We start from the raw sequence: 27,455 nt of genomic DNA, 5'->3' as shown, positions 1-27,455 counted from the left end.
CAATGTTACATTTCTTAGGTGTAGTGATGATGTTGTAGTTAAGTAGGAGAATGTCCTTGTTCTTAGGAGATCTGTACTGAAATATTTGGGGTGGAATAGGGAGGGTGGGAGGGAGATGCAAGAGGAAGGGGATATGGGAATATATGTATACATATAGCTGATTCACTTTGTTATACAGCAGAAACTAACACAACATTGTAAAGCAATTATACTCCAATAAAGATGTTTAAAAAAATATTTGGGGTAAGAGTCATGATGTCTACAACTTACTTTCAAATATCCTAATGACAACAAAAAGTGTATGTGTGTGCATGTGTGTGGGTGTGTGCTGGTGGCAGTGAGGGGGAGGAGAGGAGGCAAATGTGGCAAAATGGTAATAATTGTAGAATTTAGGTGAAAGGTATTTGGGTGTTTTAAGTTTTTTGTAAAATCCAATATTTTCAAAATGAAAAGTTAGAGGAAAATGTAAAAAACAATAATGTTATAGAGAAAGGTTTAAAGACAGAAAAGGTATCTATGATTACAATATTATGTTTTAAGAGCAGGTTCAAAGTAATGCACACCATAGTTGTTTGGGAATATATAGATGAATATACATTAATGTATTAATAGAGGTCACTGAATTGGAGCCCTCTAAATTGTGCAGCTTGGCAGTCTGGAGTGTTTATCTCTGGATTGTCCAATTACAGTCACTTCTATTTTCTTATTTTTATTTATAAAAAATTGCTTATTTTATACATATACATTCACATATATGTACAAATTATTTTAAAAGAGTGAGAATGAACTTATCAAAACCTTGCAACAATATGTTCTGTTGGAAACTTGTCCCTGTCAAAACTGGTTAATCTATTGTTTACACTATTAAGATTATACCAGTGACTGGATATAAATAAATCATTTTATTTGAAAAAGAAAAACATGATGACAATAATCCTAGACTCTTAAATTGGCACTGGGAATATGAAAGTATTGCCCCAGAGGGCATAACTAATGACCTACGGGTGCGAACTACATTGAGACAGATTTCAGCTCATTATGAGACTGAACGTTGCAATGAATGTGTCCAACAAGGGAACAGACTGAACCATGAAATAATTGCCTATCAAAATAGCTTAACCACCTGTCAGAGATGATTAGAAGGAGGGATAGGGTATTAGATATACTCTAATCCAGCCTTTGGTCTCTAACAAGTCCATAGTCAAAAATAAAGAAAATAGGGACTTCCCTGATGGTCCAGTGGTAAAGAATTTGCCTTCCAATGCAGGTGATGCGGGTTCGATCCCTGGTCGGGGAACTAAGATCCCACATGCTGTGAGGCAACTAAGCCCACTTGCCACAACTACTGAGCTTGCACGCCTCAACTAGAGAGCCCACATGTTGCCAGCTACAGAGCCCCTGCACGCTGGAGCCTGCATGCCATAACTAGAGAAGAGAAAACCCGCACGCCACAACTAGAGAGAAGCCTGCACACCTCAACGAAGAGCCCACGCACTACAACAAAAGATCCCGCATGCCTCAATGAAGATCCCACGTGCCACAACTAAGACCCAATGCAGCCATAAAAAAAATAATTAATTAAAGTTTTAAAAATAATAAAGAAAATAGCAGTAATAAACTGAATACATTTCCATTGAAGGAAAAACTACACAATACTCTGTTGCTGACTAACAAGACATAAGACAAGATTAATACTCTCTGGTCAGGAGGCTGTATTTTTAAAAATTGGAATACTATTAACACTGTTCAGCTAGACCAATTACTCAACCAAAAACAAAGTGTGTTACTTGCCATCATGAATCCAAATTATTTCTAAACATATGAACTTAGTCTTAAGTGTTGGAGCATTCATACAATGGAATACTGTTTTAAAAGAAAAAATGAAGAGGAACAAACTACTGATATATACAACCATATGGATATATGTCAAAAAAACCTTATGCTGAGTGAAAGAAGCAAGACACAAGAATACATGCTGTATGATTTCATTTATATTGATTTCGAACACAGGCAAAACCAATCTGTTAGAAATCAGAAGGTGGTTGTGTAGAACACAGGGAGAATGAATAAAAAGGGGCACAAGGGAACTTTCTCAGGTAATAGAAACGTTCTAACTCTTGCTTTTTGGTGGTAATTACACATTTACATACAGCCTTTAAAGTTCATCAAATGGAACACTTAAGATCTGTGTGGTTTTTGTTTATAAATTACACCTCTGTGAAATTAAAATAAATATTAAAAAATCATATTTGCTTTGTGTCACCTAAAGAACTCAATACTTACCAAGTGATTTCTTTTTACTGCAGAACATTATTGCACCTGATTTTTTTTCACCAGGCCTCAACAGCTGGCCTACATAAGAAAACAAGAAATGTACACAACATTAGTATTTGAGAAATGCTCATTAACCATAAATTGCCATCATTCAGCTTTCTTCCTAGTCAAATCTAGATGACTAGGAACTCATTAACACAGTAAGGAATAATAGACTCCATTTATGAGACTTAAATCTAACAAGATAAGAATAATTCTATAACTCACAGACATAGAAAACAAACTTATGGTTACCAAAGGAGAAAGGGGGAATGGATAAATTAGGAGTTTGGGATTAAAATATACACACTACTATATATAAAATATATAACCAACAAGGACCTGCTGTATAGTACAGGAATTATATTCAATATCTTGTAATAACCTATAAAGGAAATGAATCTAAAAAGAATATATATATATATATATATATATCTGAATCACTTTGCTGTACACCTGAAACTAACACACCATTTTAAATCAATTATATTTCAATAAAAAAATTTTTAAGGAAACAATTCTATACAAAAATTATCTATTTGTATTATGGCGGCTATATGGAACAATGTAAGGTAAGCACAAGTGTAACATTCAATTTGGCATTAAAATGGAGCCAAATTTTCTAACATATCCCAAACCCTGTGAATCAGAATATCTCAGAGGTGACACTCCATTACCTGCTTTTTATTCAAGTACCAAAAGTAATTCCTTCCCAAAACAGTCACCCAAGTCCAGGAAGTGCAGAGTCCCATATAGAATTAACTGCAGAAGGAACACGCCAAGACACATAGTAATCAAACTGACAAAAACTAAAGACAAGGAGAAAATATCCAAAGCAACAAAGGAAAAGCAACAAATAACATACAAGAGAATCCCCATGAGACTATCAGCTGATTTTTCAGCAGAAACTCTACAGGCCAGAAGGGAGTGGCACGATACATTTAAAGTGATGAAAGGGAAGAACCTACAACCAAGAATACTCCACCCAGCATGTCTCTCATTCAGAATTGATGGAGAAATCAAAAGCTTTACAGACAAACAAAAGCTAGAAGAATTCAGCACCACCAAACGAGCATTACAACAAATGCTAAAGGAACTCTTTCAATAGAAGAGGCAACAACTAGAAACAGGAAAATTACAAAATGGTAAAGCTCACCAGTACAGTCAAACATACAGTAAGGGTAGGAAATCATCTACACACAAATATGATATCAAAACAGTAATTGTGAGAGGAGGAGAGCAAAAATGCAGGATATTTGAGATGCATTTGAAATTAAGAGACCAGCAACTTAAAACAACCATGTATACATATCGACTGCTATATCAAAACCACATGGTAACCACAAATGAAAAATCTATAATAGATATACACACAAAAAAGAAAAAGAATCCAAACACAACAATATAATCATAAATCACAGAGAGGGGAACAAAAGAGAAAAGGAATAAAAAAGACCTACAAAACAAATCCAAAATATTTTTTAAATGGCAATAAGAACATACATATCAATAATTAACTGTAAATGGATTAAATGCTCAAACCAAAAGAAAGAGACTGGCTGAATGAATACAAAAATAAGACCCATATATATGTTGTCTATAAGAGACCCACTTCAGATCTAGAGACACAAACAGACTGAAAGTGAGGGGATGGAAAAAGATATTCCATGCAAATGGAAATCAAAAGAAAGCTGGAGTAGCAATACTCATATCAGACAAAATAGAGTTTAAAATAAAGACTGTTACAATAGACAAATGACACTACATAATGATCAAGGGCTCAACTGAAGAAGATATAACAATTAGAAATATATATGCACTCAACAGAGAAACACCTCAATATATAAGGCAAATGTTAAAAGACATAAAGGAGAAATCGACAGCAATACAATAGTAGAGGGGGACTTTAGCACTCCACTTATATCAATGGACAGATCATCGAGATAGGAAATCAATAAGGAAACTCAGGCCTTAAATGACACAATAGAACACATGGACTTAATTGGTATTTATAGAGTGCTCCATCCAAAAGCAGAAGAATACACCTTTTTTTCAAGTGTACATGGAACATTCTCCAGAACAGATCGCATGCTGGGCCACAAAGGAAGTCTTGGTAAACTTAAGAAAACTAAAATCATATCAAGCATCTTTTCCGATCACTACACTATGAGATTAGAAATCAATTACAAGAAAAAATGCAATAACACAAACACATAGAGGCTAAACAATATGTTATGAAACAACTGATGGATCACTGAAGAAATCAAAGAGGAAATAAAAAGAATACCTAGAGACAAATGAAAATGAAAACACAACAATCCAAAACCTATGGGATGTGGCAAAAGCAGTTCTTAGATGGAAGTTTATAGTGATACAAGCTTACTTCAGGAAACAAGAAAAATCTCAAACAAACAACTTAACCTTACACCTAAAGCAACTAGAGAAAGAAGAACACATAAAACCCAAAGTTAGCAGAAGGAAAGAAATCATAAAGATCAGAGCAGAAATAAATGAAATAGAGACAAAGAAAAAAATACCAAAGACCAATAAACTAAGAGTTGAAAAGATAAACAAAATTGATAACACTTTAGCCAGAGTCATCAAGAAAAAAAGGGAGAGGGCCCAAATCAATAAAATCAGAAATGAAAAGGAGAAATTACAACTGACACCACAGAAATTCAAAGGATCATAAGAGACTACTACAAGCAACTATACCCCAATGAAAAGGAAAACCTGGAAGAAATGGGCAAATTCTTAGAATGGTACAATCTCCCAAGACTGAACCAGTAAGAAATAGAAAATATGACTAGACCAATTGTATGTATTGAAATTGAATCTGTGATTAAAAACTCCCAACAAACAAAAGTCATGGAACAGATGGCTTCACAGGTGAATTCTATCAAACATTTAGAGAAGAGCTAACACCTAACGTTCTGAAACTATTTCAAAATATTGCAGAGGAAGGAACACTCCCAAATTCATTCTATGTGGCCACCATCACCCTGATACCAAATCCAGACAAAGCTACCATCAGAAAGAGAAAATTACAGGTCAATATCACTGATGAACATAGACATAAAAATCCTTAACAAATACCAGCAAACCAAACCCAGTAATACATTAAAAGGATCATACACCATGATCAAGAGGGATTTATCCCAAGGATGCAAGGACTTTTTAATATCTGCAAATCAATCAGTGTGATGTACCACATTAAAAAATTGAAGAATAAAAACCATATGATCATCTCAATAGATGCAGAAAAAGCTTTTGACAAAATTCAACACCTATTTCTGATAAAAAACCCCCAGAATGTGGGCACAGAGGGAACCTACCTCAATATAATAAAGACCATAGGGCTTCCCTGGTGGCGCAGTGGTTGAGAGTCCGCCTGCCGATGCAGGGGACGCGGGTTCGTGCCCCGGTGCGGGAGGATCCCGCGTGCCGCGGAGTGGCTGGGCCCGTGAGCCATGGCCGCTGGGCCTGCGCGTCCGGAGCCTGTGCTCCGCGGCGGGCGAGGCCGCAGCGGTGAGAGGCCTGTGTACCGCAAAAAAAAAAAAAAAAAAACCATATACCACAAACCTACAGCTAACATCATACTCAATGGTGAAAAAATGAAAGCATTTCCTCTAAGATCAAGAAAAAGACAAGGATGTCCACTCTCATCACTTTTATTCAACATAGTTTTGAAAGTCCTAGCCACAGCAATCAGAGAAGAAAAATAAATAAAAGGAATACAAATTGGAAAAGTAGTAAAACTGTCACTGTTTGCAGATGACATGAAACTATACATTGAAAATCCTAAAGATGCTACCAGAAAACTACTAGAGCTCATCAATGAATTCAGTAAAGTTGCAGAAAAAGAAATTAATACACAGAAATCTGGTGCAATCTTATACACTAATAATGAAAGATCGGAAAGAAAAATTAAGAAAATCCCATTTACCATTGCATCAAAAAGTATAAAATACTTAGGAATAAACCTACCTAATGAGGCAAAAGACCTGTACTCCAAAAACTATAAGATGCTGATGAAAGAAATCGAAGGAGACATAAACAGCTAGAAAGATATACCATGTTCTTGAATTGGAAGAATCAATACTGTCAAAATGACCATACTACCCAAGGCAGTTTACAAACTCAACTCAATTCAATCCTTATCAAATTATCAAAGGCATTTTTCACAGAACTAGAAGCAAAAATTTTTTAATTTGTATGAAAACATGAAAGACCTCAAACAGTGAAACCAATCTTGAGAAAGAAAAACAGTTGGAGGAATCAGGCTCCCTCGCTTAAGACTATAGTACAAAGCTACAGTAATCAAGACAATATGGTAGTGGCTCAAAAACAGAGACATAGATCACTGAAACAGGATAAAAAGCCCAGAAATAAACTGACTCACCTATGGTCAATTAATCTATGACAAAGGAGGCAAGAATACAATGGAGAAAAGACAGTCCTCAATAAGTGGTGCTGGGAAAACTGAACAGCTACATGTAAAAGAATGAAATTAGAGCATTCTCTAACATACACAAAACTAAACTCAAAATTGATTAAAGATGTAAATGTAAGGGCCAGATCCTATAAAACTCTTAGAGGAAAACATAGGCAGAACACTCTTTGACATAAATTGCATCAATATCAATATATATATATTTTTTTCAGATTCTTTTCCCTTATAGATTATTACATACTATTGAGTATAGTTCCCTGTACTATACAGTAGGTCCTTGTTGGCTATCTATTTTATACATAGTAGTGTGTATATGTTAATGCCAGCCTCCTAATATAACCCTTCTCCCACCCTCTCTCCTATTTGGCAGCCATAAGTTTGTTTTCTGTGTCTGTGAGTCTCTTTCTGTTTGGAAATAAGATCATTTGTGTCTTTTTTTCTTTTAGATGCCACACAGAATTGATATCATATGATATTTGTATTTGACTGTCTGGCTTACTTTACTTAGTATGATAATAGGCAAGGGAAACATAAGCAAAAAATGGAATTACATCAAACTAAAAAGCTTTTGCACAGTGAAAGAAACTATCAACAAAACAAAAAGGCTACCTACTGCACTGGAGAAGATATTTGTAAATGATATATCTGATAAGGGGTTAATATCCAAAATATACAAAGAACTCATAAAACTCAACATCAAAAAAAAAAAAAAACAACCCCATTAAAAAGTGGTCAGAAGACCCGAAGAGACATTTTTCCAAAGAAGACATACAGATGGCAAACAGACACATGAAAAGATGCTCAACATCACAAATCAGCAGGGTAATGCAAATCAAAACTACAGTGAGGGACTTCCCTTGTGGTTCAGTGGTTAAGAATCTGCCTGCCAATGCAGGGCACATGGGTTCGAGCCCTGTTCTGGGAAGATACCACATGCCGCGGAACAACTAAGCCCATGTGCTATTAACTACTGAGCCTGTGCTCTAGACCCTGCAAGCCACAACTGCTGAGCCCACGTGCTGTAGCTACTGAAGCCCATGCTCTGCAACAAGAGAAGCCACCACAATGAGGAGCCTGCACACTGCAACGAAGAGTAACCCCCGCTCGGCGCAACTAGAGAAAGCCTGTGTGCAGCAACGAAGACCCAATGCAGCCAAAAATAAATAAATAAAAATAAATTTACTTTTTTAAAAAGACATTAAGCACCCTTATGTTCATCACAGCATTATTTACAATACCCAAGATATGGAAGCAACCTAAGTACCCATTGATAGATGAATGGATAACGAAGATGTAATGTATATATGCAATGGAATACTATTCAGCCATAAAAAAGAATGAAATCTTGCCAGTTTCAACAATATAGAATGACCTAGAGGGTATTATGCTAAGTGAAATAAGACAAATACTGTACGATTTCACTTACTGGGCAACACAAATGAACAAATATAATGAAACAGAAACAGACTCATAGGTACAGAGAACAAACAGGTAGTTGTGGGGGAGGGGGCAGGGGGAGGGAGGATGAGTGAAATAGGGAGATTAAGAGGTATAAACTTCCAGTGACAAAATGAGTCATGAGGATGAAATGTACTGTGTGGGGAATACAGTCAATAGTAATATAATATCTCTGCATGGTGATAGATGGTAACTAGACTTATCATGGTGATCATTTTGTAATGTACAGAAATATGCAATCACTGTGCTGTGCACCAGGAACCAACGCAGTGTTGTAGGTCAATTATACTTCAAAAAACAAACAACGGGGGCTTCCCTGGTGGCGCAGTAGTTGAGAGTCCGCCTGCCGATGCAGGGGACACGGGTTCATGCCCCGGTCCGGGAGGATCCCGCATGCCGCGGGGCGGCTGGGCCCGTGAGCCATGGCCGCTGAGCCTGTGCGTCCGGAGCCTGTGCTCCGCAGCAGGAGAGGCTGCAACAGTGAGAGGCCCACGAACCGCAAAAAAAATAAAAACAAAAAAAACAACGAACTCTCAGAAAAAGAGATCAGATTTGTGGTTACCAGAGGCAGGGGGTGGGAGGAGGGGGAATTGGATAAAAGTGATCAAAATGCACAAATTTCCAGTTAGAAGATAGTAAGTACTAGGGATGTAACGTACAACATGATTAATATAATTAACATTGCTGTGTGTTATATATAAAAGTCATTAAGAGAATAAATCCTGAGTTCTCATCACAAGAAAAACAACTTTTCAAAATTTTTTTATCTAATATGAGATGATGGATGTTCACTAAATTTACTGTAGTAATCGTTTCATGATGTGGGTCAAATCATTATGCTATACACCTTAAACTTATACAGTGCTGTACGTTAATTATTTCTCAATAAAACTGGAAGAAAAAAAATTATTTAGAAATAAATAAATAGGGGGCAGAAATAATGTCATTATTATCTTTTAGTTTTTTCCCTACATGTCTAATTTCCTTCACATGGTAAACTCTATTAAGGATTTAGAGTGAATAAATAAAGGGCAAACAAATAACTTCAACATTTAGAACCCAAAGGACCATGGAAATGAACTGAAGCACCTTCGCAAACACATGACAGGGTAGGCAGAGGTTCTGAATTCATACTCTTTAGGTTAAAGAGAAATGACTTGTTTGTTCCTGCTCAAAGACATGGTGTGGCAGGATGCATTAAACACCCATGAAAGAAGAAGCTGGTCAGTCATATGGAGACCAGAAAAGAGGAAGAACAGCACTTATGGCTTAGCAGTTACACGAAAGGAGGATGCAGAGGAATTTCATCAACACCTACTGTTCCATTACAAATGTCTAGTGTCTAAAAGGCCTGAAACCATCACTATTTCTCCCTGTTGTGCTCCCTTCCACCACCTCCAGGAAAAGCAGCAGCCCACTGAGGGAACAGCCACCCCTGGGGTGCCCCTGACAAGTAGGGCCATCAACACTTTGTAAAACCCACTGCTTTTCCAGGAACCAGTCACTAAAACTGATGAATCCAACAAGATGTGAGTACTACTGCCAGGTGCTGCTAGAAGCAGGGATAGGTCCTCAAATATAACCCGTCAATAACTCTTCTGTTCTTCTTCCCATGCCTTCTACCAACTGCCACCAAGACTGCCTAAAACAATCCCCCCCACCCCCTCCTCACTGCTCCCCCTACCCCAGTCTTAGGCAGCAGATGCCTCTAGGACATGCCTGCTGACCAATGACTGCTTTCCCCTGCATTCCTTCTAACAGGTTTCCCCGCTCCAGCCTTGGCCACCCATAGACTAGGGTCCACATTGAAGCCACAGTGATCTTTATAAAAATTAAATGGCATCATATCACATCCCTGCTTAAAACCCTTCAATAACATCCCACTGGCCTTAGAAAAAAGATCCAATTGCAGCATGACTCCTTGACCCCTCTGCAACCTGGTCCCTGCTAGTCTTTCTACCCTGATTTCTCATCACTCTCTTCCTTGCACCCCCCCATGTCTATACTCCAGAAATAACTCAGCTTCCTTCTATTTGAGGGCCTTGACACATGCTCTTCCCTCTGCCTGTCATAATCTAACCCCATCGCCAGCCTCTTCACCTGACTAACTTGCACTCATCTTTTCAATATCAACTCATACATCACTTCCTCTAGGAGTTCTCCCCTGCTCCCCCAAATCAGAGGTAAGAGCACCTCCTATGTGCTCCCATAGAATCCAGAACTTCCAATTTCAGAGCCCTTATCATTCTAGAATGTATTTGCCTATTATATTGGCTGTTTTCCCATTAGTCTACAAACTCCAGTGGGGCAGAGACCCGATCTGTCTTGTCCGTAGTTGTATCTTCAGTGTCAAATGCATGCCTGGTATGTGGCAGTGCTCAATAAAAATTTGCTAAATGAAAGAATGGTTAATGTTCTCAGTGTCTATGAGGAATGAAGCAAGGGCTTCCAGATGCTAAAAGGCATTTCCCTTTTAGCAACTATCTCTTCCTAGACCCCAACCTCAAGTTCAAGAACATCTTAGATCTTCCCAAACTGGGAACCGTCATGGCTTTCTTAGCTGCTCCCTACCTCTGGCTGGTCCCTATCATCCTGTGCATCCCCCACCTCCAGCCTAGGAAGAACCTCAAAAAATGAGAAGTATTTGGTTAGCAATAGGAAGAGTGTTGCAGGCAAACTGAATAGCACAAGAAAGGAGGAGGAATTTGCAAATCTTGGGGTAGAAGGGCAAGAGGAGGCACTCTGGCTCTAAAAGAAGATGCACAGAAAGGGTTTTTTTGAGGAAAAGCCTTTCTGTGAGAAATAACATGGACAAAAGCTTTTTTTTTTTTATCCATGAGGGACTATCTTTGTTCCAACAAATAGTCACAACCGATACAAAATGGCAACATGGAGAAGGATGAATGGATTCTGTGACAATGACACCTTGATCTGGTGGCCCCATCTGGCCAGAGGGTTAAGGCTCATTAGCAAGTTCTAAGCCAACAACTAGTTAGGGCTTGAAAACTCTCTCTGGAGACTAAGTAAACATATTCTGTTTTCATGGGCTCAGAGTCCCTCGAGCTGGTGAAAAGAAGAATGATTCTTTAAGTAGGATGGCAAAAGGGACTCTCCACCCTGACAGGTGGCAATGAGAATGCAGGCAGAAGAAAGAAACTCAATCTCTCAGGAAGTTATTAGGAGTACCGGCCACTGGCCAATGTTTTCTTTCTTTCTCCTTATTGGTTTGCTAGATTGCTTTGAGGGATTAGCACTAACAGACAGCCAGAACAAAGGATGAACTTAAATATATATTTGTGTAATATAAAGGTAACTAAAGAGAAAACATCCATGTAAACCCTTCTGTCTCTTATTTTAGATCTTCCTATAAGCACTTTTCACTTTAAAAGCCCCTAGACAATTAAACATAAAGCAAAACCATATCCTTCCTAAAATTACCTTTAAACCAGACAATTATTTCTTTGCTTTTAATTTCTCTAATACCATCTTCCAAAGTATCTTTGAAATCTTTTATCTTTAAAATAATGAATAAATCCATTTTTTAACTTTAGCCATTTTTATTTTTGTAGAAAATATTCTCTATTTCATATTTAATCCAGAGTGATAATATAATTACTGTTGTACGAATTAAACAATATTTCTCTAAGGTTTGTGAAAAGTGTTTCTTATTCAAGTGCTTTTACTAAGACGTGGTTACAACAAAAACTAAGGACTCAAGTCCATGTTTCCTACAATCCAATCTTTTCCTTTTAAAAGCAGCAACCCAGGTATATTTAATGGAGGATTCATACTAATGTAGCAGATTCTAGTGTAAATTTTAGGAAGTAAAACTCAGTTCTTTTATTGTTGTACACTTATCAATTCACCAAAATACCCCAGCTGACACTCGCTCCACCTCTAAAGGATGTCGGAGTAAAGAAAAAGTCATCTTTTATTGAACTTTCAGATCAGTGAGGGTCTACGGAAATACACTGAAAAAAAATCAGGTGACAAAGAAGGATTTGTTAAAACGAAATCTAGCTCTAGAAGTAGGAACTTAGGATTTTGAAATTCAACATTTACAAGTACTGAAGCAAACACTGTTTACATAAAAACATTCCTCCTTTTATGAAATCACCCCAAAGCAGAATAAATAGAAAAAGGTAAGTTGCTGAATAGGTTTTATCTTACCCTTGCCTTCATCTTATGCAAGGGATTAAAATGGTGGTTTTCTTGTGTGAAAGTCTTAGTGGGTTTTTACAAGAAAGACAGGTCTGGGGAAAGTAAGAAGAGAGGTAAATGTAACCAAAATAATAGCTAAGTGTTTTACGTATATTAATTCATTTAACTGATCACTTTTTTTGGAAAAGATTGAGAGTGATGCTTGCATGAAGAATTGGGGTTTTTTTACATTTCAAGTTCAGGTTTTGAATCTTGGTCACAGAAAGTAATTCTTCTAATGGAAAAAATGGCAAAGTAAAGAGAAAACTCCAATTTGCTTACGGAAGATAAGAAATTGGTTTCAGATACCTTGAGATTGAGGACATAACAAGACATCCAAGTTGGAAATGCTACTTAAGCAGCTACTTAAGCAGCTGTGAGCAGAAGAGTGCATACTGGTCATACTATGATTGCTCAAAGAGGTCCCTACTTATAGTGAAAATGGGTACACCTGGTTGCAGGTGACTCAACACTTTAAGCCAAGGATTAAAATGGAGATTCTCTTTAATGATCAGAGGCCATTCAACAATCAAGTTATTATACTTAATTCCCCCTGCTCCAATTCCACGATCACCAAACAACCTACTGATAATAACTTGCTTTCCCCCAGAAGTCTGCCTACAGGGGAAGAATACACCAGTCATGCATGCTGAAGTGAACATTCTGGTCCTCCTGACAGTTATATATTATACATTTTCAATTAATAAATTGTCATTCATCTCACTCTAGATCAGTCTCCTGAGCTAATATTAGTCTTCCCCAGAAAGGTAGCTCTGTTTTTGGTTTGCTGTTGACTTATGGTCCAAAGTCTACAGGACGTATGACCCACTCTAGCCATAACAAACTCACCAACTGGCAACCAAGGGGACAGCCTGCTGACCTGCTCAAGGGGCAGCAGGATGTGATGGCTGCAAGCTTGTCCTTTGGAGTCAAACAACCTGATCTTGGATTCCTGCTTTTTCTACTAACATTACAGAATCCGGGGCAAGTAAGCTCTCTCGGCCTCAGAACATACCTGGACAGGTTGCTGGGGACAGTGACACATAATGAAAATGCTCGTTAGATAGTTATCTTGAAGGCAGCCCTCTGACCTTCCCCTGTCAAAATGTCTATGTAAACATTAGGGTGAATCGAGGACAGTGAGTACAACCCCTGTAAGACATTCTGCAGCAAAATAAAGGAGCTAAGTGTGAATGGATAATGAGGCTTTAAAGAGAAGATGTGCTTACAGTGGGGTGCCAGGGCCATGGCAATAAACTAAGGGGATAGAACCAGTGGGAAGAGAGATTGAAAACATGAGGGAGAGTGACAGGAAGACAAAGGAATCAGAGGAGATTGGGAAAGAAAGGGAAGAGGTAGGGGCTACGACAGTGGGGGAAGACACAGGAGGAGTAGTTGAAGCCAGAGAGTAGCGCAGGCAGATTCTTGGCAGCTCTCCTTCCTTGCCCAGAGTGCTGCTCAGGGAGCGCCCCTCGGCCTGGCTTCAACTCAGGGTCAAGGGAGGAGCTGGGGTGTCCCCGCAGGGGCATCCTCTACGTCCTTTGAGCAGTGGGTCCTCACCAGTTCTCAGGACTCAGGGACAAGATGGGCCAAGGGGGAAAGGTCCCACACAGCTTCAAGGAGCCCAACCCCAGTCCTCAGGCCCTGTGAGGACCTCCTGTCCCCCACCCGTCTATTCTCCAGTCTCCGTGCTGTTCTGCTTGCCTCCCTCTCTCCCCAACTCTGCCTTCTCTTCCTCTTCCGAGACACTGTAATGTACAGGAGAGACTTTTAGGATAACAGATCCCGATCCTAGCTCAGTTTCTTTCTATCTAGTGTTACTTTGACCAAGTTACTTACCCTTCCTAAGATTCAATCCCCGAATCTGTAAAATAGAGGTAATAATTCCTTCCTCTCAGGGCTGTTTCCAGGATAAATATAGATGTAAATACAGCTCACTCCATAAGAATGTGCTTCCTCCCCCTCCTTCCTTCGTCCCCATCTGTCCTCTCTCCTCCTACTCCCTCCCCTTTTCTCTGCTTTCACTCTCAGTTTCCTTTCCCTGTTTCCCTGACTTTCCTTCCTATTTCTCACTAAGGCACTTGCCTCTCAACCCAACCCACCAAGAGGACTGACCCACCAAGAACGGAGGGGAGGGGAGCTGCCTGGAAGGCTTAGATGAACAATGAAGAACCCATCTGCTGAGTAATAGTGGGGTCTGAGGATGGGAAGTGGGATGGCAGGATTAGGGAATCAGCCCCTTCTCTCCTCCTGCTGCCCTCTACCTTCTCTGGTCCTGCCCCTGCCCCTTTCCTCCTTCTGGCCCTAGGCTCCCAGAGGCTGAAAAGCAAAGCCTCAGTGAGTCTTCCCACCTCTGGACATGGTGACCTTGCAGACATATCTGCTGGCAACCCTGCCTACGAGCCCAATAATATTCCCCAGGAGCCCCCTGTTCCAGGTCTCTAAGGGATGGGGGGTGGGAGATGGAACACAGCTCTAAGACTCCAGGGAAGGGACATCTTGACGCAAAAGGGAAATCTCAGCCTTGGGAGGTTAGACCAGTGAGGGATAAGCTAAGGAATAAGCCCAGGCCTCAGTCCTACATGTGTGCAGCTCTGAGTGTGATATGAGGTAGGAGGTATAGATAATGTTTTATTTATTTTTTAACTAATTTTTATCGGAGTATAGTTGCTTTACAATGTTGTGTTCGATTCTGCTGTACAGCAAAGTGAATCAGGTATAGATAATGTTTTAATCATATTGATGGCTGCCAACAGCTGTAGGGCTTACAGAGTATAGATATTGGGCAAAAATAGAAGTAAAAAAATTTAAGCCAGTCTGTGTACGTGTCTGTCAAAGTGATGGTTAGCACAGCCAAATTTATAAATTGCTTACCAATTATATCTAATTACCATGCCTCAACAATAAATTATTCTATTTCCCACATAATGTATATCAGATTGCTTTTGTTGTAAGTTGTCATGTCGACACTGAAGTCTGTTTATATTCTGTTAGGCACGCAGCTGTTACCAGAAAATTCTAAAGTGGTGGGAACACTTCTTCCCTTTCTCCTCTTGTTTATGTCCTGCTTATTTTCCAACTTGATCTCCTAGTTTCCTTCTCTCTTTCCTTCCTCTTCCTTGCCTCGCCTGCCCTCACTGCCTCTCTTGTGCATTTTCAATGTCCTTCTCCTCATCCTGCCTTTTCTCTCCCAAACACATTTCCCCTGGCTTGGTCATCTTCCTTCCCCTTCTCACTTTCCCATTCCTCCCCCAGCCTGGAGTCAGGGGGCCAGGTTTGGTCCTGTTATCTCTCTACCTCCAGCAAGTTCCCCTCCCTTCTAAGCCCTGGTTTTCTCATCTGTAAACAGAGACAATCAGGGTAACTCATGGGATCATTTAGCAAACTAAATGAGGTCATGCCTGTAAAAAAAAAAAAAATTAGCACCGTGCCTCCTGCTACAAAGTTAATAAGAAAGGAAAGCTATTTTTATTTTTCTTAAATGTATTTTTAACTCTACATACGTAGAAAACCTATCAAATTTGAGAGCATCCTTACTGATATCCAATCATCAAACACTTATCAGATGCCTATTCTATGTCAAACCTGGGCTGGGTAGAGGGAGGAAAGGATCATTAGGCCCTATCTCTGTCCTTCAAAAGTCAAGAGTCTGGGGTAGATGAGACCAGATACATAGAAAGTTCATTAGTGCAGGACTATGACAGAAGGAGGGACTGAGAACTATGGAGACAGAGGGAAGGGAGTCACCAAGCCTGCTTTGCAGAGTCAGCTATGAGCTCACAGATGGTAATTCGAAGTCAAGTCCTTTTGAAAAGAAGAGTTTGCTCAGTAAAACAACGTAAGTACAGGCAAAAAGAACAGCAGGTGGAAAGACCAAGTGTTGTGATAGGAAGCAGTGATAGTCATGGCAACCAGATTACAAGGGGCATGGAGGAGTGTAGTGTGATATGGGGCTGGCAAGGTAGATAAGAGATGGATTCTGAAAGAAATCATCATTATCATCATCACTCCCATTCACTTGGTACTTAACCTCATGCTAAGCACTGACATGTATTATCTCATTTAATCCTCAACAAAATTTTACGGGCAGGGACTATCCCTATTTGATAGATGAGGTGACACAGAGCATTGCCACAATCAAGATCCTGTGGTTGATCCTCAGCTAATGGGGAGGCAGAAGGGCTCTCTCTGCAAAATGGTATACTTAGAATCCAGGCCCCCTTGTCCACTGTCGTTGCTTCCTCATGTCTCTCTACACAAGTGTATGCTGTCAGGGTTTTTAGGAAGGTTTTACTCTCACGACAAGGACTGGCACAGAAAGAAGTGGGGGAGCGGTGACAACAGGCAAGTGGAGCTGGATTCTGGAAATATTCCTGCAGTTGGAATTGACAGAATTTATAAGGGGTCTGTATGCTGGGGTGCAAAACAAGGAGGAATCTGGGATAACTTCCACATTTTCAGCTCAGGACAATGAGAGGAGAGAGGTGCCATTAACGAAAATGACAAATACAGCAGTGAAGGGAAAAGGTGGGAGAGCGGGAGCAGGAACTGATGTGCGAGAATATTAAGTTCAGTTTGAACACACTAGGCTTGAAATGCCTCTTGCTCATGGAAAATATCCTCAGCATGAAAGAGAAAACACAGACTTGTAGACTTGGATCATCAACATATGAGGAAACATTGAAGTCACGGGGAATGAATGATCTCATTCAAGAAGAACGAGAATGAAGAGAAGTGAGGGGAGGACAGTGGGTGAGGATGAGTCAATAAGAGGACAAGGACAGAGTCCTAGGGAACACCCAACCTCAAAAGAAGGGCTAGAGAAACATGTATTGAAACAAAACGCTGTGGCTTTCCTCCTACGCCCTCTTCTTCAGAGCATCTAGCACAGAGCCTGGCACGGGGTAGGTAGGTGCTCAACAAACCAGCATTGAGTAAAGAAGAGGAGAGAGGAGAAAAAGGTAGCCTCACATTAAAGAAGGACTATGTTTCCAAGAACACAATGGTCAATAATATTCATTACTGACCAATATTATATTTAACATTTAATTAGAATTTTATTTGTTAATATTTAGAAAATACGTAATATTGCTAAGAAGTCAAGTAAGACTTTAGGCATACACTACAAATGTGGAACATTTGGAAGATACTGTTTTCTGTGACATCATTTCTTGGGAAATCCTGAAAACAAATACTAGCACCTGATTCTTGTACACGCTGTGCAAGCATCTAGGATACATACATTAAGAAATTTTCTTTCAAGGACAGCAACAATTTCTGATTTGCTTTGAAACGATAGGTTAAGTCTTTTCCTACTAAATGAAAATTTCCAATTTACCATGTAAGAAAAAAAATAAAATCCTCCTGAGCACAAAAAAACCCGCCGGGGCACAAAAAAATCACTTGGCCCCTCATTTTTAAAGATGCATGCATGCATGATGAAACAATATAAAAGCATAAGATAGATAAATATAGGTCCAAAAATCCCTCTGAATTCACATTTTGCTGTAAAGGCAAGCAGGGAACAACACAGGCACAAAGGTGGCCGTTCTTGGACACAGGTAATCCCATACACAATACCGTATTTCCTCACCTCCTTTCTAATAAGCTTTCAGCCCCTAATTAATGTTTCTTACCCATCTCCTTTTTTTTCGAAACAGCTAATTGTTAACCAGGGACCTGAGACTCTCTCATGTCTATCAACAAAACAGCTAGAAGAATCCATTTCTCTGTTCAGACAAATCTCAGCCCTAAAAACATACCCCTCAAGCCTCAGAGGGAGAGCTTAGTGACAAACTGTTATGTCCAAAGCATGAATTGATCATAAAATGAATAATATCTTGAATAGGTGCATCAGATACAAACCCTCCGGGAAAAAACTCAAACCAACTGCTATCAAAGGAAGTGACAAGTACCCACAAACCAAGAAGAAATGGACATTGATGTGACTCCCATTGGCCATGTAATAGGTGATGCTAACAGAAGAAAACTTTGACCTTCAAAGGAAAAAAAGAAAATGCTCTGTTTCCCAAATCCAACTAATTTCCCCCAAAATTACTTTTTAAATGAGAGGAGAATAATTAATACTCTTTGCTAAACTTCAACATGCAGCAAATGAAAACAAAGCAAAGCAAAATAGCAACCGGGAAAAGGAAACCAAAAGCACCAAACAGTCCAGAACTACCTCTCTTCTTGGTCTCACCAACCCTTCAGTGCTCCCCAGACTCACCTCAGCCTGGACCTAAGCCTCTCGCCCAAAAGGGAGATTTCCCAGCAGTGCAGCAAGATCAAACAGGTACCCATTCCATGACCATATCAATGAGAACGAGAAAAGCGAGAAAAGCAAGGCTACTCTGAAAGCTCTAGTAATTACATAGAAAAGAAACTGGGTCTCTAGGGGACATTCTTGAAAACCTGAGATCGACTCCCGGAAAAACACTCTTGACCACTTACCACTACCGGAAGCTGCTAGATGGCAGATCAGAATCAGCATCTCATCAGTAAAAGAGGAAGGTGTTGCAGGAAAGCAGCTTCCCTGCCAGTGAAGAACTGAGGGAGTAAAAACGGTCCTTGGAAAAATACCAAAAGCCCAGAAGAGTTTTTCCTGGAATAGTTGCCTACTGCTGCTACCAGGGCAGAACTGGTTAATCCTGGAGAAACAAAAGGAAGCTCCCTAGAGGCCAGGATAGCTTCTTCTGTGGGAATCAAGAGTTCAGAAGGACAGACGCAGACAACGAAAGGGGTCACCAGCTACAGCTTCTGCTTAGCAAACTTTTATCAGCCCTTGACTGAGGCAGATTAGTAAATATCTTTGGAGTTCCTACCTGTTTTTCCCAGAGATGAAGGAATTAGCGATGTCAATTTTTTTTTAATTATTACAAGGGGAGTTCAACTCTCTTATGGATGAAAGCTAAGCACACTCAAGCAACATGTAATATGCAGAACGATGACTTCTTCTTTCCCAACATCCTTAATTTCAGCTCAGAGGAAGCAAACGATTAACCCTAAGGATGCTGAAGAACAAACACACATGGAAAATAGATTTAAACTTTTTAGTTTAGAATCGCTTTGAGACAGTTCTGGTTTTTAAGATGGGATTAGATGAAAACAAAATATTTTGGTTCATAGCTATTTTTAAAAGAAAGAATTATGCTATTTTTCAATACATCTAAAGCCATTTATGGATTTTCCAGAAGTTGCATCAGATCAGATTTGCTGTTAAGTACTGAAACCAAATATGTTTTAATCATGTCTCTCTAACCAGAGCAAGTTGATCCCCTGTGTCAATCCCACTCTCCTGAAACAATGTGGTACTGAGCCCTCAGGTTTCTACAGAGAATCAGATCAGAGAGAAGGGAGAGACTTTCCCTGCCAGGGCTCCACAGTCACAAAAAAAAGGACAGATTTCTTGACACAAGAGTGATGGCTTTCTTCCTTGCATGATAAAAAGGACCAAGAACAGCCTATATGAGGAAGAAATCATTTCTTTAAAATATTTACAATGAAAAACTTTCGAATTTAAAAAGAATTAAGTATAGTCTCTATGCCATTTTTTAACTTTTCATATTGACAACTATTGTAAGTCTGGTAATTACCTTTGCTGAAGAATATTTAAAGAAATTTACACCTTTTCCTACATTGTTAGTGGGAATAGAAGTTGATAAAATATTTTTAAAGGAAAACTAAGTAATGCCTATCAAATATAGAAATGTGTATGTTTCTATCTCTTAGGAATTTACCTTACAGATAATCCCAAACATATGCAAACATATCTGTTCATTATAGCACTATGATAGCAAAAAACTAAAAATGGCTTAAATATAGGGGACTGGCTAAGTAAGTCAAGGTACATTCATACAAAGGAGTACTACACAGCCATCAGGAGGGGACAGAACTGGAGTGAAGAATCTGATGGTCTGGGTTCAATTCTGGCTCCATCAGTAACTGGCCAGGAGACTCTGAGCAAGTTCCCAAACCTCTCTGGGCCTCAGTTCCTTATCTGTAGAAAGGTGATAATTATAGTACTTACCATAGAGGATTATTGTGACTAAGACTGTGTTTGGAGCATAGTAGATGCTCAGTAATTATTAGCTATTATCATTGAAAGAAGTAGGCCTCTTCAGACTGACTTGGAAAGATGTCTAAGAGGCATTATCAAGTGAAAAGAACAAGTTGCAAAAGAATGTGTATAGGGTAATCCCATTCGGTAAAAATATTTTAAACGTGCTTGCTGCTTACTGTCTGTTTCTTCCAATTAAAATATAAGCTTCTTGAGAGCAGGGACTTTTGCTCACTGTTGTAATGCCAGTGTCCATAATAGGCATTTAATAAACATTTTTTGACTGAATGAATGATAACTGGAAAGCCAAGCAAGAAGAAATAATTAATAACAACTACCTCTGAAGAATGGTATAGGGGTGGAGGGGCTGGTGGGCCTCTCCACTCCCCTACCATTTTCATTGGTTCTTACCCTTTGGTACTGCTTAAATTTTTCACAGTCAGCTTGTATGCCAACCAATGAAAATGCAGCTCTTAGAAGATAGTGATTTTGTTTGCAGGGAACATCTTGAGATCTACGGCTGACCCCAATAGCAGCACACTGATGGGGAAGCAAGTGATGATTTTCCCCATAATCTGATAAATTAATGAGTCAGAAAGCAACTTACAAAAGAAGGAGAGCAAAGAGCTCTTTTTCTCTTCTTGGCCTTACATTGATCTTTCCAAAGTTACTCCTATAATCTCCAAGCCAGATCCTCTGCCTTAGTCCATGGGGACCCCTTTCCATTATCTAAACATCAACTGCACATCCCTACCTTGGCATCTTTGCTCAGGCCATCCTCTCCTTTTGGGAGACCTTTCCCAACCTGTCCTTAAAGGACCAGATCACATATTCCCTCCTCATCCCCAGGCTTTTCTGACCATCTTCCTAGCATCACTGATTCCCCTCTCGTGGGCACTGCCAGAGACCAGGTTTAGGTTTGGTACTGTCCACTGGTCCTTATCTTACAATGCCTGCTATATTCCCTCCCAGCTTATAGGCTGCTTAAGGTAGGACTGTAAGAACTGTGTCTTCAGTTTTGCAAGCCCCCTCACACACACAAACACACACACACACACACACACACACACACACACACACAGCCCTACACTGTGAAGGAGAAAGTCAACATTAAGGAGCTACATGTGGTGATTTTTTCCATTTGCCCAAAAGTTTCTGACATTCTTGTCATCCTTCCTGAAATTTCAAGACTAGAGTTGGCTTTCTTTGGATTACTAAGCATATTTTTGTTAAATTCTTCTAAGAGATATTATTTGGTCTTAAATGCTCTGGATATTCATGTACTACCTAGTCTGAACTGATTAAAATATAATATTTCTTTCTAACCAATGACACTGACAGAATGAGGAATCTTAATGGGAGGAGAAAGTATAGAAGGGCTTGCCATGCCTACAGCAAGACCACAAAAGACCCACCTCATGTTTATTCCATGCACAGAAGCTCTCATAATGCACACGTGTGTGTGTGTGTGTGTGTGTGTGTGAGTGAGAGAGAGAGAGAGAGAGAGAGAGAGAAAGAGATTTCTAGCACTGATTCCTTATCATTTTGAAACACTCATTTATTTTAAAATGAAAGTATCTTGCCACTGAACATTCTCTTGCAAACAGATCTTTGAGTGTTTAAATAAAAAATAATTTTACAGTGTCATAGGATTATGTACTTAAAATCACAGAGCATCAGATTTGTCCCATCAATTTAAGTCCCAAAGCTCTTTATCCATCTCTGAAATATAAGATTACAGCAGTCACCACTATTCCTCTGCCAAGCTCCCTTGTCACCCACATTTCCCCTTGACTCTCTTCCTCATTTCATCCTGATCTGTGCTTAAAGTCATCTACTCCGACAGGCCTGCCCTGGTCAGCCCACCTAAAACAATACACACACCCCTATCACTCCCTATCCCTTATCTTCCTTTAGTTTTCTCCATAGGAAAAATACACAGCCATCATAGTGTGTATTTTCTTGTTTCTAGTCCAGTTTTCCCCTCTAGAAGGTCAGCTTCAGGAGAGCAAGGACTTTGTCTTGTTCACTGATGTATATACCCAGGGCCTAGAACTGTGCTTAGTACGTGCTTGATGAATGTTGAATAAACAAATGAGTAGTAATAACATATTTGGTAGCTCTTTGCTGCTTACTAAATATGTATCCACCCTCCTCTACAATGTGAGCTCTTGTCTCATTCTCTGTTGTATTTTAACAGTGACCAGCAGAGAGTAATTCATTCACAATTGAATTAAAGTTGAACTTTCAAGTATAATTCTCTTTATGACACTTTCCTTTTCTATTAAATTTCCCTTTATATCGTGCCCTCAACTTAATTTCTCTCAGCTCACCTGGTCAGTCCCCAAAGTAGTACCAGTTGATGGGCCTAATTTAAATAGATATCATCACAGGCATGTGCTTAGAGTGAGATATCAGAACCCTTTGTAGCTACATCTTGAAGCATCAAATTCAGGGGAGGAAGAGGAGGCTAGGGGAAAGGATAGAGGTCTACAGCACATCAAAGGTGAAGAAAGCAGCTGCTCATTCTTCAGGGCACAAACAGAGGATCTACACTTGCCCTGGATAACCCAAAAGAAAAGTATATCTCTGCTCAAAGTCACAGGCAAAACTAAGGGTTTAAAAGATCTGCTTTTTTCCTCTCCTAGGTACATAACCAAAAGAATTGATGACAGGGTTTCAAACAGATACTTGCACACCAATGTTCATAGCAGCATTATTCACAATAGCCAAAAGATAGAAACAACCCAAATGTCCATCAACAGATAAGCAAAATATGGTATATACATACAATGGAATATTATTCATCCTTAAAAAGGAATGAAATTCTGATACATGCTACAACATGCATGAATCTTGAAAACATATGCTAAGTGAAATAAGCCAGATACAAAAGGACAAATATTGTATAATTTCACTTATAGGATGTACCTAGAGTAGGTAAAAAAAAAAAAAAATAGAGATTACCAGGGACTGGGGGAAGGAGAAAACGGGAAATATTCTTTACTGGGTATAGAGTTTCAGATTGGGATGATGAAAAAATTCTGGAGATGGAGAGCACTGATAGTTACACAGCATTCTGAATGAACTGAATGCCACTGAACCATATACTTAAAATGGTTAAAATGGTAAATGTTATGTTATTCCCACTAGATAATATTACCTGAACAGGGCTTAATCTTTAATCTTCATTAAGCAGCACATACATTGTTGGACAACCAAAACTTCCGTGTTTTTAAAAGGCCTTCTTTTGCTTTAAAACCTTAATTTTCATAAATGTCCCACATGTCTATAATCTAGAGTTTCCAAGCAGCTTTCTCGATAATCACTTCAATTTGTCCTCACAACAATCCAGTGAATTATGTTAAAGGAATTTTCAGAGTATTATATCTGAGCACTTGAGAGAAAATTTTTTCCTAACTTATTCACCCTCTTACCTGGTCCTACAACTTCACACACATTTCATCACAAGGAAGAGATGGAAATTTTTATACTTAAGAATCTAAATCCACACAGCTTTTCTGAACAGAATAAATAGCATTATATTTCTTAGAACATGTGAATATGTCTAGCTTCACTACCAAGACAGCTAAGAAAACTAAAGAATTACTGTTTTTTTTTAATTAATTAATTTATTTATTTTGGATGCATTAGGTTTTCGTTGCTGCACACGGGTTTTCTTTAGTTGCCTCAAGCGGGGGCTACTCTTCATTGCAGTGCACAGGCTTCTCATTGCAGTGGCTTCTCTTGTTGTGGAGTATGGGCTCTAGGAGTATGGGCTTCAGAAGTTGTGGCACATGGGCTCAGTAGTTGTAACACGTGGGCTCAGTAGTTCTGGCACATGAGCTTAGTTCCTCCGCGGCATGTGGGATCTTCCTGGACCAGGGCTCGAACCTGTGTCCCCTGCATTGGCAGGCGGATTCTTTTTTTTTTTTAACATCTTTATTGGAGTATAATTGCTTTACAATGGTGTGTTAGTTTCTGCTTTATAACAAAGTGAATCAGTTATACATATATTTATGTGCCCATAACTCTTCCCTCTTGCATCTCCCTCTCACCCTCCCTATCCCACCCCTCTAGGTGGTCACAAAGCACCGAGCTGATCTCCCTGTGCTATGCGGCTGCTTCCCACTAGCTATCTATTTTACATTTGGTAGTGTATATATGTCCATGCCAGTGTCTCCCTTTGTCCCAGCTTAACCTTCGCCCTCCCCATATCCTCAAGCCCATTCTCTAGTAGGTCTGCATCTTTATTCCCATCTTGCCCGTAGATTCTTCTGATTTTTTCCTTTCTTTTTTTTTTTTTTAGATTCCATATATATGTGTTAGCATATGGTATTTGCTTTACTCTTTCTGACTTACTTCACTCTGTATGACAGACTGTAGGTCCATCCACCTCACTACAAATAACTGTTTTGTTCCTTTTCATGGCTGAGTAATATTCTATTGTATATATGTGCCACATCTTCTTTATCCATTCATCTGTTGATGGACACTTAGGTTGCTTCCATGTCCTGGCTATTGTAAATAGAGCTGCAATGAACATTTTGGTACATGACTCTTTGTGAATTATGGTTTTCTCAGGGTATATGCCCAATAGTGGGATTCCTGGGTCGTATGGTAGTTCTATGTTTAGTTTCTAAAGGAACCTCCATACTGCTCTCCATAGTGGCTGTATCAATTTACATTCCCACCAACAGTACAAGAGGGCTCCCTTTTCTCCACATCCTCGCCAGCATTTATTGTTTCTAGATTCTTTGATGATGGCCATTCTGACTGGTGTGAGATGATATCTCATTGTTTCCATCTTGTTTAATGCATCATTTAAAGCTTGTGTTTCCTTATTTATTTTCATTTTGGATGATCTGTCTATTGGTGCAAGTGGGGTGTTAAAGTCCCCTACTGTGATTGTGCTAGTGTCGATTTCCCCTTTTATGGCTGTTAGTATTTGCCTTATGTACTGAGGTGCTCCTATGCTGGGTGCATAAATATTTACAATTGTTACATCTTCTTCTTGGATCGTTCCCTGGATCGTTATGTAGTGTCCTTCTTTGTCTCTTCTAATAGTATTTATTTTAAAGTCTATCTTGTCTGATACGAGAATTGCTACTCCAGCTTTCTTTTGATTTCCATTTGCATGGAATATCTTTTTCCCTCCCCTCTCTTTCAATCTGTATGTGTCGCTAGGTCTGAAGTGGGTCTCTTGTAGACAGCATATATACAAGTCTTGTTTTTGTATCCATTCAGCCAGTCTATGTCTTTTGGTTGGAGCATTTTCTCCATTTACATGTAAGGTAATTATCGATATGTATGTCCCTGTTACCATTTTCTTAATTGTTTTGGGTTTGTTATTATAGATCTTTTCCTTCTCTTGTGTTTCCTGCCTAGAGAAGTCCCTTTGGCATTTGCTGGAAAGCTGGTTTGGTGGTACTGAATTCTCTTAGCTTTTGCTTGTCTGTAAAACTTTTCATTTCTCTGTCAAATCTGAATGAGATCCTGTCTGGGTAGAGTAATCTTGGTTGTAGGTTTTTCTCTTTCATCACTTTAAATATGTCCTGCCACTCCCTTCTGGCTTGCAGAGTTTCTGTGAAAGATCAGCTGTTAACCTTATGGGGATTCCCTTATGTATTACTTGCTGTTTTTCCCTTGCTGCTTTTAATATGTTTTCTTTGTATTTAATTTTTGATAGTTTGGTTAATATGTCTTGGCATGTTTCTCCTTGGATTTATCCTGTATGGGACTCTCTGTGCTTCCTGGACTTGATTAACTATTTCCTTTCCCATATTAGGGAAGTTTTCTACTATAATCTCTTCAAATATTTTCTCAGTCCCTTTCTTTTTCTCTTCTTCTTCTGGGACCCCTATAATTCGAATGTTGGTGCATTTAATGTTGTCCCAGAGGTCTCTGAGACTGTCCTCAATTCTTTTCATTCTTTTTTCTTTATTCTGCTCTGCAGTAGTTATTTCCACTATTTTATCTTCCAGTTCACTTTCCGTTCTTCTGCCTCAGTTATTCTGCTATTTATCCTTTTTGGAGAATTTTTAATTTCATTTATTGCGTTGTTCATCTCTGTTTGTTTGCTCTTTAGTTCTTCTAGGTCCTTGTTAAACGTTTCTTGTATTTTCTCCATTCTCTTTCCAAGATTTTGGATCATCTTTAGTATCATTATTCCCAATTCTTTTGCAGGTAGGCTGCCTCTTTCGTCTTCATTTGTTAGATCTGGTGGGTTTTTACCTTGCTCCTTCATCTGCTGTGTGTTTCTCTGTCTTCTCCTTTTGCCTAAATTACTGTGTTTGGGGTCTCCTTTTCACAGGCTGAAGGTTCATAGTTTCTGTTGTTTTTGGTGTCTGTCCCCAGTGACTAAGGTTAGTTCAGTGGGTTGTGTAGGCTTCCTGGTGGAGGGGAACACACTAGTGCCTGTGTTCTGGTGGATGAGGCTGGATCTTGTCTTTCTGGTGGGCAGGTCCAAGTCTGGTGGTGTGTCTTAGGGTGCCTGTGGGTTTATTATGATTTTAGGCAGCCTCTGTGCTAATGGGTGGGGTTGTGTTCCTGTCTTGCTAGTTGGCTGGCATAGTGTCCTGCACTGTAGCTTGCTGGTCATTCAGTGGAGCTGGATCTTGGCATTGAGATGGAGATCTCTGGGAGATTTTCACCGTTTGATATTACACGGAGCTGGGAGGTCTCTTGTGGACCAGTGTCCTGAACTTGGCTCTCCCACCTCAGTGGCACAGCCCTTACGCCTGGCTGGAGCACTAAGAACCTGTCTTCCACACGGCTCAGAATAAAAGGGAGGAAAAAAGGAAAGAAAGAAAGAAAGAAGAAGATAAAATAAAAGTATTATAAAATAAAGTTATTAATTAAAAAATAATTATTCAGAAAAATAATTTTAAGTAATAAAAAAATGGACAGACAGAACCCTAGGACAGATGGTAAAAGCAAAGCTATACAGACAAAATCACACAGAGAAGCATA

General features: G+C 39.3%; 1 protein-coding gene across 8 annotated transcripts in view; it reads right to left on the bottom strand.

Moving 5' to 3' along the window:
- ATP8B4 (ATPase phospholipid transporting 8B4 (putative)) overlaps positions 1-27,455 on the bottom strand; it is a 287,386-nt gene that overhangs the window by 230,311 nt on the left and 29,620 nt on the right. For 4 of the 8 annotated variants that reach the window (XM_024761880.1, XM_024761893.1, XM_024761884.1 and 1 more), the window contains exon 2: positions 2,284-2,352. In XM_024761880.1, the coding sequence (XP_024617648.1) occupies positions 2,284-2,311 (28 nt within the window). In that variant the 5' untranslated portion in view covers positions 2,312-2,352. Of the gene's footprint in view, positions 1-2,283; positions 2,353-14,263; positions 14,395-18,653; positions 18,772-19,248; positions 19,268-27,455 lie in introns of those variants that run through there. The other 4 variants (XM_024761885.1, XM_024761882.1, XM_024761881.1 and 1 more) reach the window with 4 other exon arrangements.

Source organism: Neophocaena asiaeorientalis, unplaced genomic scaffold, assembly GCF_003031525.2.
Source record: "Neophocaena asiaeorientalis asiaeorientalis breed wild unplaced genomic scaffold, Neophocaena_asiaeorientalis_V1.1 scaffold111, whole genome shotgun sequence".
In the NCBI taxonomy this organism is placed as follows: Eukaryota; Metazoa; Chordata; class Mammalia; order Artiodactyla; family Phocoenidae; genus Neophocaena; species Neophocaena asiaeorientalis.
The sequence above is the reverse complement of the archived record's forward strand: the minus strand, read 5'-3'. Positions and strand labels throughout refer to the sequence as shown.